This window comes from Poeciliopsis prolifica, unplaced genomic scaffold (genome assembly GCF_027474105.1).
Source record: "Poeciliopsis prolifica strain line A6 unplaced genomic scaffold, Auburn_PproV2 SCAFFOLD014, whole genome shotgun sequence".
NCBI classification, from domain to species: Eukaryota; Metazoa; Chordata; class Actinopteri; order Cyprinodontiformes; family Poeciliidae; genus Poeciliopsis; species Poeciliopsis prolifica.
This window is the reverse complement of record NW_026562389.1, coordinates 10,940,268-10,953,904: the sequence shown is the minus strand read 5'-3', so window position 1 is coordinate 10,953,904 and position 13,637 is coordinate 10,940,268. Positions and strand designations below refer to the sequence as shown.

General features: G+C 41.2%; 1 protein-coding gene across 5 annotated transcripts in view; it reads right to left on the bottom strand.

Moving 5' to 3' along the window:
• Positions 1-13,412, bottom strand: part of LOC129365749 (metal transporter CNNM4) — a 35,475-nt gene extending 22,063 nt beyond the window's left edge. For all 5 annotated transcript variants that reach the window (XM_055039189.1, XM_055039190.1, XM_055039192.1 and 2 more), the window contains exon 1: positions 11,995-13,412. In XM_055039189.1, coding sequence (XP_054895164.1) covers positions 11,995-13,378 — 1,384 coding nt within the window. In that variant the 5' untranslated portion in view covers positions 13,379-13,412. The remainder of the gene's footprint in view (positions 1-11,994) is intronic.
• Between the last annotated feature and the right edge of the window lie 225 nt (positions 13,413-13,637).

Below are 13,637 nucleotides of genomic sequence, written 5' to 3'. Positions count from 1 at the left end.
TAGATCTTTGGGTTTAATCACATAAAGTATAATTTTCCCTCTTTTAATAACATGATAATCAAACATATGAATTGAAGAGCGTGATGCAGCTTCCTGCAGTGATCCGGTTCTGTTGCCACCAAACTGTCAGAGTCGGTTATGATGTCAGGCTGATATGCGAAAACCTTCCTGTTCCAGCATGAACTCACTCCCAGCTCCACAAATAGCCTGCTAATGGGAGCTCGGCGTTACAGTCGGGCTGAACTTTGGCCTCCTGAGTTACTGTACAACGCCATGCCGAGACGCTTTCACAGAGCAGATGGCAGCCGGAGCCTGACCCGGCGGCGGTGCCGAGCCTGACCCGGCGGCGGTGCCGAGCCCGACCCGGCGGCGGTGCCGAGCCCGACCCGGCGGCGGTGCCGACCCCCGGCCCGGCAGAGCCCTGAATAATTTATGACACAGTTCTCTGGACGGAGAGTATCCTGGATTAACAGAACGTATGAGTTTAAAGATAAAGAATAAGTCATTCCTAGGCCTGTCACAATAAATCTATTAATAGGAGAATGACATAATAATTATCCCATTATTACTGTAATATTACTTGAAAATGGTCTCAAAATAACAATATTATCATTTATCGTAATAACTTCTGCAGCATTTGTTATTGTGACAGGTCCAATTAGTTCAGACAGTAAAGGAAGAGTCTGGAGAGAGAGTCGCATCACAGGCGTAAAACACCTGTCTGTGTTTCCAAAATAAAAGCAGCAGATCAGGGGGATTTACAAAGAGCTCGCATGACCGGCAATTTGCCGAAGACCAAAGGCTCAAAGTGGTTTTGTTGTGTCCTTGATGTCAAAGCGAGCGCCGCCGCAGCGTCACACAAACGGACTCCTCACACGCTCAGCCTTGACCTCACCGAGTTTCAGATAACAGAAATAGACTTTGGGGACTTTGAGGAATCCGTTTCAGTCTCGCTCTGCTCTACGACGGCATGACATGCTGAGGATCATGTGTTGAAAGTTTGGTTTGGAAATGTGTGGAGGAAGTTGGAGAGCAGCCTGTGTGAGGTTCTGAGTAAAGCTGTGTTGACTCTGGTATACACACAGGTTCATTCTTCAAATTATGGAAAGATTTTTCACATTTTCTTGTCAGCATTTTGGCAGAAATAAAGATTTTCTTTACTGATATTAGCAACATAAAGTGTATTTTCTTTATCAAAAGGAATATAAATCTAATTTTTTAAATGGATGCACAATATATCGGTATTAGCATCGATACCAGCCAACATTGTTATGTTTTTAAGATATCGGTACTGCTCTATTATATAGCAGATGTTTTTAATCCCCAAGTTCTCGAGGTTTTGATGCATCAAAAATTTTATTAATTTCTGATAGCATAACAAATAATGATGAGCAGCGTTTTTATATAATTCACCAGTGTTGGTCTTTGTGTTTGGGACATTTGGGAAATGAATACCTTCCAAAACGGTTAAATCAACCATGTGATTAACACACACATCCTATTAAACAGCACAGCCTCCTGCTTCATATGTGAAACTGCTGCACATCAAATCCCTGCCTGACATCACATCAGGGAACGATGGAAAGAATCTGTCAACAGAGTCCCACGAAGACAAACCCCCCAGAGAGCATTCATTAGCCCGTCATTGTTCGTCTCACAGAAAAATAATCACTGTAGCAGCAGAACCAGAGACATCATGTAATGGAAAAGGCCGTGTGTCAGTGTTTGTGTGTGACCTCTTCCTGCAGTGCTGAGTCAATATTTCAGAGGAAGTGGGACCCCAGGAGACGCTCCACCACTTAGTGTAGTCACTTGAGAGTCTATCGACTCCTTCAGAGCACACACGAATCAACAGACAAACATCTTTGTGGAGAAACCGCATCTAAACACAGACTGATGACTCAGTCACCTCTGACCTGCGTGAGAAGATTCTGTCTGCGCTGATCTTCTGACGCAATATTCATTTACCACAAAACACGATTAAGATGAACAGATCCATACACAACTGACACCTGAACAGAAACACACACAGCTGAATCTGAACACAACAGCAGGGGGTTTAGCTTAAACAATCATCTCTGCACAAGATGCTCAGGAAGCTTGTCTTTTTAAAACCCATGCACTGCAGAGGAATTTAAAATGAAATATAAAAACTTTAGATGAAAAACAGCATAAATAGTGTTTTGCGCTCAAATTGTCATCAATCAGTTTGTAAACTAATCATATTTTCTGATATAATAAGTGTTGCTGGGCGATTAATTGTCCCAGAAGTTATTTTGAGACCATTTTCAAGTAACATAATGGTAATGGGATAACAATTCACACAGACATTCAACCTTAAAGACATTTTAAATGTTCAAACAACATAAAAACAAATAAAATTAATTATAAAGTCTGTGACCAAAACTGTCCTGCATAAAAGTACCTAGTTGAGACCAAAGCACCTGCAAGACTTTTATCATCCAATTTTTGGTAGAAAGAGAAAAACAATAAACTATCACTGGCAATAGACACATGCAAGTATTGTTTGCTGTCTGGAGTTTTGTACAAAGATGTGGCAAAGTGAGATGATGTTTAGTTTTATCTGTGTGACCTATGACCTCCCAGTCTGAGACTGAAAAATCCAATTATTTTTCCAATCAGTGAAAGCACCAGAGTCCTAACAGGTCGCTCCCACAGAAACACACACAATGTTTCTTTGGTGTGGAAGATTTTAATAGCGACAAAAGACATTAGCAATTTTCAGTAGTACTAGTAAAATGTTTAAGAGGTTCCTCGTTATTTGATTCTGCAAAAATGGTCAAAAAACATCGACTTTGAGTGACACCAACTCCCACCAGCAGGTGGCAGAATATCTTGCTCCACCTACGCTGCTTCCTCCACCTTACTTGATATCAAGCTATTGTCCATGATTAATAATCTAGCTATAAATTATTTTGTCACAATTTTTTGTTTTAAAATAAGGCTAACCTTGTACAGCAGTCATTTTCTCTCTCACACAGTGTGACATCGCCTCTTCTCCTAGCATGAATAACGAATGCACATCTTGAACATGATTCTTAGTTTCGAAGTGAAGTTTGAATCTGCTCTCATTGGCCAAAGTTTACAAAAACTTCACACAAAACTCTACATCTGTGCACTTCTATAAGTATAAATGTGTCCAGTAGGGCGGCGCCATACCTAGAACCGACGTAATTGTGAAACTTTAACTCAACGTTGTAGTCGGTTAGCCTGCATTTTGTAACTTTTTCATCTTATTCTTGCAATATTGCAACCATTTCAATGTTGTGCAGCTCTGCTGTCTAATCTTCAATCTAATTATTCTGACTGATTTGAGTCCTGTTGCATATCTTGTATTTGAAGATTATAAAAGCCCTTCTGAAAGCATCACATGGACTGAACTTTATACTCTACTTTTACAGAAAATATAAAGGAAAAAGGAGTGAATTTAATCTGTACCTACTGGAGCTAGAGATTTATTTTCTCTCTCATAAAAGAACAAAATGAAAAACAAAGATTGCAGAATAGCAGCTCCAGCTAAAAACAGGAAGCGAGAGCCAAACTGACCTTTATCAGAAACGTTAAACTCAGCTTCTCCTTTTCTTTCTGCAGCACTTTCACTATATTATAAGCAAATGAACAATAAAACCATTCACTGTCACACTGCAAGCCAGTGAATAGTTTTCTGTGTGAGGCAGCATCGCGTTTCCTCCAGGAACTGTCAGCCACTCGTCTGCAAACACACAGACAAATTCCCGGCAGGTGATTTGACCTTGCAGTTCGGTTTCTCTGCCCTCTGGCTTTTCCATCACCAGCCAGTAAGCCGGCCTGTTTGTTGACACAAAACATCCACAACAAAGCTGCGAGGGGGAGAGCGATGAGTCTTTACAGGAGAGGAATGCCTCTCCTGCTGCCCATGGAGCAAAAAAACACAACCGGTCAGCTGCGTATCAGCAGCAGTGACCGGTGGTTTCAAAACAAGCCTGCTGTGAGAGGAAGAAACAAAACCACGCAGCTGCAAAAATGCTCCTGTTGCGCTCACACACACACACAAACAGTTGCGTAATAACCGAGCTGAGATATGAGGGCCTGCTGTGTGGGACAGGTCAAGCTCTTTGAACCTGTTTTTCCAGCAAGAACTGGAGCTCCGTGCACCCAGGTCTGCTGTGATCCTGAGGCACGGCGCCGCAGATGAATTAGATCACAAACCGCCTCACTGTTTTTCATGCCAACATCCTCGGCAGCTCCTGCTGCAGAGGCGGCTAAACGCTAAAGGTTCAGGCTGCAGCCCAGGATAAAACTCAGAATCAAAGCAAATGTGTTGGCGCCGGAAAATCTGTTTGAGGTGGAAAACAAGAGAACATATCTGTTCATGTGTGGGGGTCAAAAGGTCAGCTGCAGCCCAAAATGAAAGAGTTTTATGCAAACTAATAGTTTCTGCAGATCTTATAGAAGAGATTGGAACAAAAATCAATAAAAAACACATCCTTGGACTCTGCTAAATAAGTAACAGTGAAATAAATGTTATTTTGTTATTGGTAGTAGTTGTATAAATAATAATGTAATGTCTTCTTGATAAAATAATCTCCCATTCAGGGATAAATTACAGCCTAAACAATCTGACCTGAAAGGACACTGTCTGTACACAGCTTGAATTAGTTTATGATATTTAAAGTTCAGACACTTAATGCCTTGATAAGGCTTTTATTGTGAAGGTCTGCTGAACTGCAGCTATAAATAGACTGTTTAAATGACGCTAGCAGATAAATAAATCAGCTAAACAGATAAACCTGACCATCCAGCTAAATGTTGGCTAGCTCACATTAGCCGCTAGGTAGCCATTATCAGGTAATTACCATCTGAATTTATTTCAGATTTAACATCTCCAGAAAGCATCTGTGAAGTCCAAAGAGCAGCCACATGTCCCACTTCGAGCTCCTGCCTGGTTTAAAAGCTGCAGCTTCTTTAGAAATGTGTTTAAACGTATTTGTTGAAATATCAAGATCGATATCAGGCCATGTTTGTCTATTTTTATCATATACCATCGGTCCGATAAGTAAAAATGGGACGACGTTAATAAGCGATGTTTGTTTCCAACTTGCAGCTGTTTGTGTCAAGCCCTCACCCATTCAGGCAGAATTACTCCCCTTAGATCTCACTACCATCTACATGGTGTAAGCCTATTAATGAGCAAGCAAAAATATCCAGCAGTGTTTTTGTGACAGATTTCTGCTGAGTTGCTCTTTCCTCAAGCTGACAAACATTATTGCGGCACGCGGTCCAGATTTGGTAACCGAAATGACGATGGGAGCAAAAAACTCACCATGTTAAAGTCTTGAGTATATTGAATGCGAGGGAATAAAAGCGCAAAACATCCTATAAGAAAACTGAGTGAGAAGCGTAAAGTCTCAACAACAAGACTCCAAATGCTTCAGTAAAGGTCTAAAATGAAAGACATTTAGTTTGGCGAAGGCAGCAATGGCTCAGAATATTATTTAAGAAATATTAAAGTAGAAATACTAGAATAAGAATATGAATGTGAGTAATTGTTTTTAGCTGGTTTAAGTGAAACTAGCATCCCTGTGAAATATTGGTCCCGCCCCCTCAACATTTTTTTTAAATTCAAAAGTGGGCGGAGTCAATAGACTCAACTTCTCCTCAAATAAACTACTTGGATGATAAATTAAAATAATCTCAATCATTTCCATTTTTATGATTCATCTTTTCTCGTTTTCTACCAAAAACTGGATGATGCAGTCTTCAGTCTGGTGTTTTGGTCTCATATAACTTTTTTTAAGGATAATTTAGTTTACAGAGTCTTCATTATTAATTGTATTTGTTATTTCAGGTGTTTTTGTTTAAAATATATTCTGGTCCCAGTGTTATATTTTCATTTGATTTTGAGAATGCATTGTTGTATTGTTTAGACGTTATCATTACAACTTCTGGGACAATTTATTGTCCTGCAAAATTTGCCATCATGTCAGGCCAAGCAGCTCTCTGTACTGGTTAGGTTGTCAAGGTGAGACTCACAGCAACGCTAACAACAAAGGATTTATTTTCCACACTTTAAAGTTCAGACGCAGAACAGAGAAACCCCATCTAACAAAAGTAAATTAATGAGGGTGTGTCTCTGCGGGTGTTTATTGTTTCTGCAGAATCCCTGAATGTTGAAATATACCTGCCGGCAGCAGCATGACAGGTATGTGGTTCAGCTCGCCTGCAAAATCTGCAAATTACGGTCATTTTTAACAGTTACTGAATATTGAATAAACTTTTGGAAAATTGCATCTTCTGTTGAGTATTAATTACCCAATCAATGTGTACATAATCCAAACACAAAACTTAACCAAAGTAGAAAATAATTAAACCTACTACCACTAAACTGCAACTAAACTATATTTAACAAACAGTCACAACAAAATTAAACTAAGATGTAATGAGGACCCCAAAGCTATTATAACCCTGGTGATATTATGTCTTTATTCTATTAATATCACAAGTTTATTCTAGTAATTTAAAAATAATCTCTTTGTAGGTGTGTGTCGGTGCAGCTGTATACGTCTGCATTTGTTACAAAACACAAAAGGTCATGAGGTTAGCATGCCAGAACATGTGACTGAGATCAGATCTTTAGGCGTCTTAAATAAACATGTTACTGTGAAGCAATGGGGGAAAAAAGACAACATGTCAGGAAGGTGTAAAAATATGAAGTAACTTCATGAATAACTCAAGTCTGCATGAACCAAAGTGACTTAAATGGAATGAGAGTGCTCTTTGTGTCTGTGTGGACACAAACATGCAAGGAAAATTTGACATTAAAATGTTTTCAGAGGGACATAAAGGCTGCCAGTCATCCAGGGACGTAATGCTAAGACCACTTTGCATGCTCTGTATTAATCCTTAGAGTTTTTCCTCAAAACTTGTTCTTTTCATACGATTCAAGTGAAAATAGAAGAAAACTTTTTTTTCTTTAGGCAGACTATAAGTGCTAATTATCATATGTTAAAACAAATTTAATCTCAATGTTTTAGAAAAGACTAACATGTAATTTAAGTACATTTATTCAGAAAAAAAAAATCCATACAATGAATCATACAAAACCCCAAATCACTGTCTCCACTAACAATTCCTATCAAAATGAATCTAACTGTCCTCTGATTATTCCAATTTTACTTTTACATTTGCTCAAAGTGTTTGAGCAGATTGGAGGGATTTTGTTATTTTGCTAGACTTTTGCATTATTTTGTTCATAATTTCTTTCAGCATTTTTAAAGCAAAAGGTACTATCAGAGTTTGTGTCAATCCTACCACTGATTAACCTGCATATCTATCAAAGCCTCATCTGTGTCAGGATGGTTTAAACAACTACAGCAGACTGAATGTGCCATAACACCAGTGTTGTCATCATTTTAAAGAAAATGATCACTCCAGAAATGTTTGGATCAAACCACGAGACTCGCACACGGTGAGTGAACAGAACAGGAGCCTCCAACCCGGATCAAATGCCTTGACAACCACAAACAAAACGGAGTCATTTCCTCAAAGGCTTGAAATGTTTGAGGAAAACGTGCTTAGTCTCATACTAAACCTGCTTATCCACTCAAAAGTCAATCTGTCCAATCAATGGAGCATAAATAAAACTGAAACTAAACTACTTCACAGGGTTTCCCCCTGAACACTTCCTGAGTCCAGTGCTGGGCTGGGAAGACGATCATCCAGCATCAACTCTAAAAACATGTTTAAAGTCCACAGGACATTTGATTACAATGTCCTGTGGACATTGTAATCAAATGTTGGGTAATTACATATTAGGAAGAAATTGTTTACAAAACCTAAACACCGACAACAAAGTCCTAAAAATGACAAAGCTAAAAAAACGGGACTATTAAAATAAATATTAAGTTGTTACACTGGAGTTGTTTCAACCTAAAGTGTCTTTTTTATCTTTTATTCATGACTTGTCACTTTATTTGCTGAAGTTGTTGCCGTGCAGAACTATATTATTCCAGTTAGTTGAGTGTTAGTTGTGTGTTTATAAAACTAACTAAAACATATTGATATAATATCTTTCATTTTTGTGTTTATGAATCTATTTACCCGCCTTTCAAACTGCTGTGAAACTAATAAAAAGAAACAACAGAAACAGTTTGCAAAAACTATTAAAATTATCAACCGTTTATCCAAAGAGACTCTTCAACATGTAACACTCTTAATAATGTACATAAAAGAAATATAATAAATAAAAAAACACTTAGCCTGGTGGGGACACAAGTAAAACCTGGTGGCCCGCCAGGCTTATATTACACTGGGGAAACCCTGCTTTTAAATGCAACAGTTATAGAAAACCCCTCATACTCATTTAACTCAAATAATGTTTAATTTATAGAAAAATAATGTTGCTTTGTCAAACAGAGGCTTTGATGCAGTATAACTCAGAACCTGAAGCTACGTCATGTGACTGTTTTCCTCGTGGCTCCAGGATCTTCATGCTTCGCTTGTCGTTGTGTACCTTTTGAATTTATGCCTCATGTCTCATATCCATAAACCCTCAAACGTTACAAAAGGTAAAACAATCAGCTTAAACAAATAATACTAATAATTATTTATAAATTTACTTTTAGAATTCCCAGTGAATGGCCATAAGCATGAGCTCCCTCCTCCATCCTTCCAAAAGGTCAACGGGAAACAAAACGCAGAGAAATCACAGCTGTGCATTGGACATTTAACGAGGTAAAACCGTAAATCTGACATAACTGGACCATAAGGAGAGCTGTGTGTGTGCACACACTCGCACCGCTGGATGCCTTCACCAGGTGAGAGGAACTGGCGATGCAAGCGGGGAGTCGGGTCAGAGAAGGAGGCGAGTTCCTGTGTATAATCACATCTATCCACTGACCGCAGCGCTGCAGGTAAGAATAACATTCAGCAGCATCTCTGCCTTAAAGTCCTCACTGACGTTCAAATCGAGGTGGAGATTTTTTTATTTGGAGGTTGATGATCTGCTGAGATGATTTCAAAATAAAACAGTGTCTGTTACTCAAAACTAAAACTGATCAGATAACAAGAGATCTGTCAGCAGATCAGAAAACGTTTGTTGCATGTTGACTTGCAGGAAATTGATAAGATCTATAGATCTATTCTTACATGAACCACAGCAAACCATCATCAGTCCAAGCAGCGACTTTAACAGTCTGTCATGAAGACTCCTTTTTCTTCAGCCTTCGAGTTAAAACGAGCATGAACGTTCTGCATTTAACACTTTATCAAATCTGGAGATCTAAAAGTAGGAAATATGGGTTGTTTATCATAAATATAGGTGATTGTAGGAGTGGTTATCAAAATGAAGTTATACCAAAGTTAAATAGTTGGTTATCGTGTTGCCCCTCTTCAACATGCTGCTGTGCATTGCTCGGCTCAGTCTAAATATGGTCACTTTTGGTGACCATATTTAACAATTCCATACATTTTTAGATTAATAACAAGCTATTCTCAAACCCCACTAATCTAATGAACCATCTAACTTTAACTACTTCATCAATGGATTTCTTTAACATCTGTTCAAAAGTTAGATGGAGCTCTATTGAAAAGTCAGCTCTTCATCCACTTTTCTCTTGACTGATTTTGCATTAAAAGTCTCTTTTTATGACATGTTAACGTCAAAATTAAGTTTCAATCAAATTTACCAACAGCAAATGATTGTGTAGAATACTGCTGAATGCATTGAAGATTATATAATAAAAATATGAAGGGAGGCACTAGGAATTGACACAAAGCCACTGCATATTAATATTACAGCAACTTATCCTCTGCAGACAGATTTATGTGTGTTTATATAGAGAGACTGCAGCTTGTTACCAAAGCCTCCCACCTTCCTGGCCGCAGATGAGCTGCAGAGCCTTTTCTTTTGCCAAATGTCACGCAGCACCATGCGTCGCCACAACAGCTCTGAACCTGAATTATGTCTGTTAATTAGGGACCTGAGACAAATAGAGACAACAGCGCGTGAGAAGCAGACACAGACGCTTTGGTAAATGCATGCAGCCGCTTCCTGTATAGCCACGTCTTGAATTAAGTCAAGCTTTTTGTGCCAACACACAAACATTACACCAAAGCCTCCTGGGGGGATTTTATGTCACACTAAGACCAAATTATGATCCTGCTGCAGATTGGATGCACAAAAAACAAAAAGTTAATTTATGTGACCTGTGAAACCCGTCAAGCAGCTACCAGAATAATCTGTCTTCACACAGCTTTTGGTGAAAATGTTTTTGGGATAATGACTGTTTATACTTCAAACAGAGCTTCTGTTTGGTAATCCTCCCAGTTCAATTACTAAACACCTCAATGCAGCAAACTAGCATTTCCTTCATGTTTCAGAGGAGGTCTGAAACTCACGGCTTCATGTTTGTACCCAGCAGTTACCATCTCCTGAGGCTGCTCATTACAGACTCGGTTCATCACTAAAATCAACCATAAACTGCTGCTGGACTGGAGTGAACACAATGTATCACTAATTAATTTGGTGTCTGATTTACATGCAGAGTACAAGTACAGAACTGTTCAAAAGTCTTGAGTCAGCACTTCTAACTTATCTGTCACAACCAATAAACCAGTTACTGATCAATATTTTGGGTTTTTTCACATTTTTTCCTCGTTTTGCCATGTTTGAGGAATAATTTTGAGTTTTTTTGCTATATTATTATCCCTCATTCAGGCAAAAAGGCTCCTGATCTTAAAGAAGGAGTCCCTAAGTGTATGGTTGAAATTCTGACGCATTTTTTCAATTCATTAATCACATAGATGTTGATGCATTAAAAATTCAAATGCAATTAATTGCATTTTTTATTTTTTCTTTAATATAAAGGTTCCCGTCAGAACCTTTATAGTTTTTGGCTCGACTGTAAAAATGACGCACAAGTTGCATCCAAGCTAATTTCTTCTTCCACACAACCTGGCGAGACTGAAATAGACTGTTGTTGTATTGAAGTTGTATTAAAAGCATTTAGTTTATCAGCAAACCTATTCAAGCCTGAAATAGCATCGCAATGCTAACATGTAGCAGCAGTACAGCTAATGCTAACACTTTGGACCAATCTGATGGGTGAATAACCCGAATTACAAATATAAATATTTTTGTCATTGGGCTTTTGTCTCATCAAAAACGGTGCTTCAATTGAAAATGTTGCTTATTTTATCAATATGTGGTTTTCCATTAATTAATTACAAACCCTGAAGTTTACGTGAAAATTTTTATCTAGTCCAACAATCACTGTAGACTAAATTAGCCTTCGTCAAAAAGGCTAAATTTTTCACAACTTACAAAATTTCACCAATTTAGACTTTCTGCTGAACTGGTGATCAAGATCACCTTTGAAACTTATCAACAAAGTCTGGCTGGAATATAAAGTTTCACACAAGCTTTAAATGAGATGAAACGGATATTATTTGAATCCTGAAAAAGTCTGCTTCAGGCATAACATTATGACCAGCAGGTCCTCCTGTGCTGTTTTATTTGTTTTGACCTGTTTCTATCAGAACCAGCTTTGACTTCGTTGCGGCTCGTCTGCCGGAGCGGCTCGTCTGCCTGCGCGGCTCGTCTGCCGGAGCGGCCACGCGGCTCGTCTGCCGGAGCCGCCGGAGCGGCGGCTCGTCTGCCGGAGCGGCCGCGCGGCTCGTCTGCCTGCGCGGCTCGTCTGCCGGAGCGGCTCGTCTGCCCGCGCGGCTCGTCTGCCGGAGCGGCCACGCGGCTCGTCTGCCGGAGCGGCCGCGCGGCTAGTCTGCCCGCGCGGCTCGTCTGCCCGCGCGGCTCGTCTCGTCTGCCCGCGCGCTCGAATTGGAATTGAATCATTTGTTTATTTGGATTTTTATGTATTTCTGATTTCGTAAGAAAAAGTTTAAAGATTGAATGAAAGTAAATACTGAGTTAGTTTCTTGTTCTCCATCTTAATGTGGGGAAACTCTTCAAAACAACAACAGAAGATTCCCACAAACCTTTCTTAAACTCCTCCAACATGGCGTCCAGCTTGGTGTCATGGAAGACGAAGTGGACCGAGTGGTTGTAGAACTTGGTGATGGTCTTCAGCGTGGTGCAGTCGTCCGGGTCCACGAAGGCCAGGTCTTTGACGAAGAGGATGTCCACGATGTTGGACTGCTCGTGCTCGTAGACGGGTATCCGTGTGTATCCGCTCTCCATGATCTCCGACATGGTGTTGAAGTCCAGCACCGCGTCGCTGCTGATCATGAAGCAGTTGCCCAGAGGCGTCATGATGTCCTCCACCGTTTTGGTCCGGAGCTCCAGGGCGCCTTGGATCATGTTGAGCTCCTCTTTCACCAGGTCGTTGTAGGGTTCGGTCACTTTCAGCATTTCCACCAGCTTCTCCCGGTTGTATACAGTTCCGATCTCCTGGCCCAAAACGCAGTCCAGGATCTTGCTAATGGGCCAGGACAAGGGGAAGGTGAGCAGCATGAAGAGCTTGGTGAGCAGGATGGTGTTGGCACCCACTGCCAGGCCGTGTCTGGAGCACAGCGCCTGGGGCACAATCTCTCCAAAGATCACGATGCCGACGGTGGAGGCGACCACAGCTCCCAGTCCGGACTTGGTGAGGTCGTCCAGCAGGATAGTGAGGGTGGTGTTCACCAGGACGTTCCCGAGCAGCAGCGAGCACAGCAGGTAGTTGCCCTTCCTGCGGATGGGCTCGATCTTCCTGGCCCACTTCTTCTCCTTGTCCGTGCCGCAGCTCTGCACGATGCGCAGCTCCATGGGGTCCAGCGCCATCAGCCCCAGGTTGAGCCCGCTGAACATCCCAGACAGCACCAACAGGCAGCAGATGAGGATCACCTCCAGCCACACGGGCAGCAGGGACGTGCTCTCCTCCTCCACCACCAGGACTTTTAACTCATCCTCTTCCTGCAGTAACCATCTGCTCTCCTGGGGGTGGAGGATGCACAATCCGAACACTTTCTTGTCTTCGTTTTTCCGAAGCTTGTTCACGGTGATGTTGACAACCCCGGCGTTGTTACGGAGGTTTACCTGCATGCGCCCCTTCACCAACATACCGTTTGAGTGTTCGGGACAAGTCCTGTTCAGAGACTCGTCCTCGTCTTCATCCAGTTCGGCGAACCTGATGAGCTCCGAGCTGTTGGGTAACAAGTGAGTCCCGTAGAACCTGAAGACGCTCAGGCTGCCCTCGGTCACCTGAATCATCCCCTCGTTGGTGATCCCGGCCGGCTTGTCGCTCCTCTCCAGCCGCATCCCAAGTATCTGAGTGCCGCCCTTGGACTCCTGAGCCGCCGCCTCGGCCTCCCGTCCCGCCAACACGCACAAAAACACGAATAAAGTGAGAGGAAAGCCCAGTCCACTCGAGTCTGTCGCCATGTTTGTTTCACTCTATGCCAACGTCCGACCTGACGTCAACTACTCCTTCTCTGGGGCCAGCCCACTAGTTAGCATAATAATACACAGCCAATCAGCGGACGATACGTCACGCAGGGGCTCGATATGGTAAGCTATTTTAGCATAAAATCAGCTTACTCACACTCCAGTTATAAGAAATAGGTTCATGACTCGACATATTAGTTAATTCATTTATTTCTAATTTCAATCTGACGTTGTTTATTATAAATGACGTCCGACA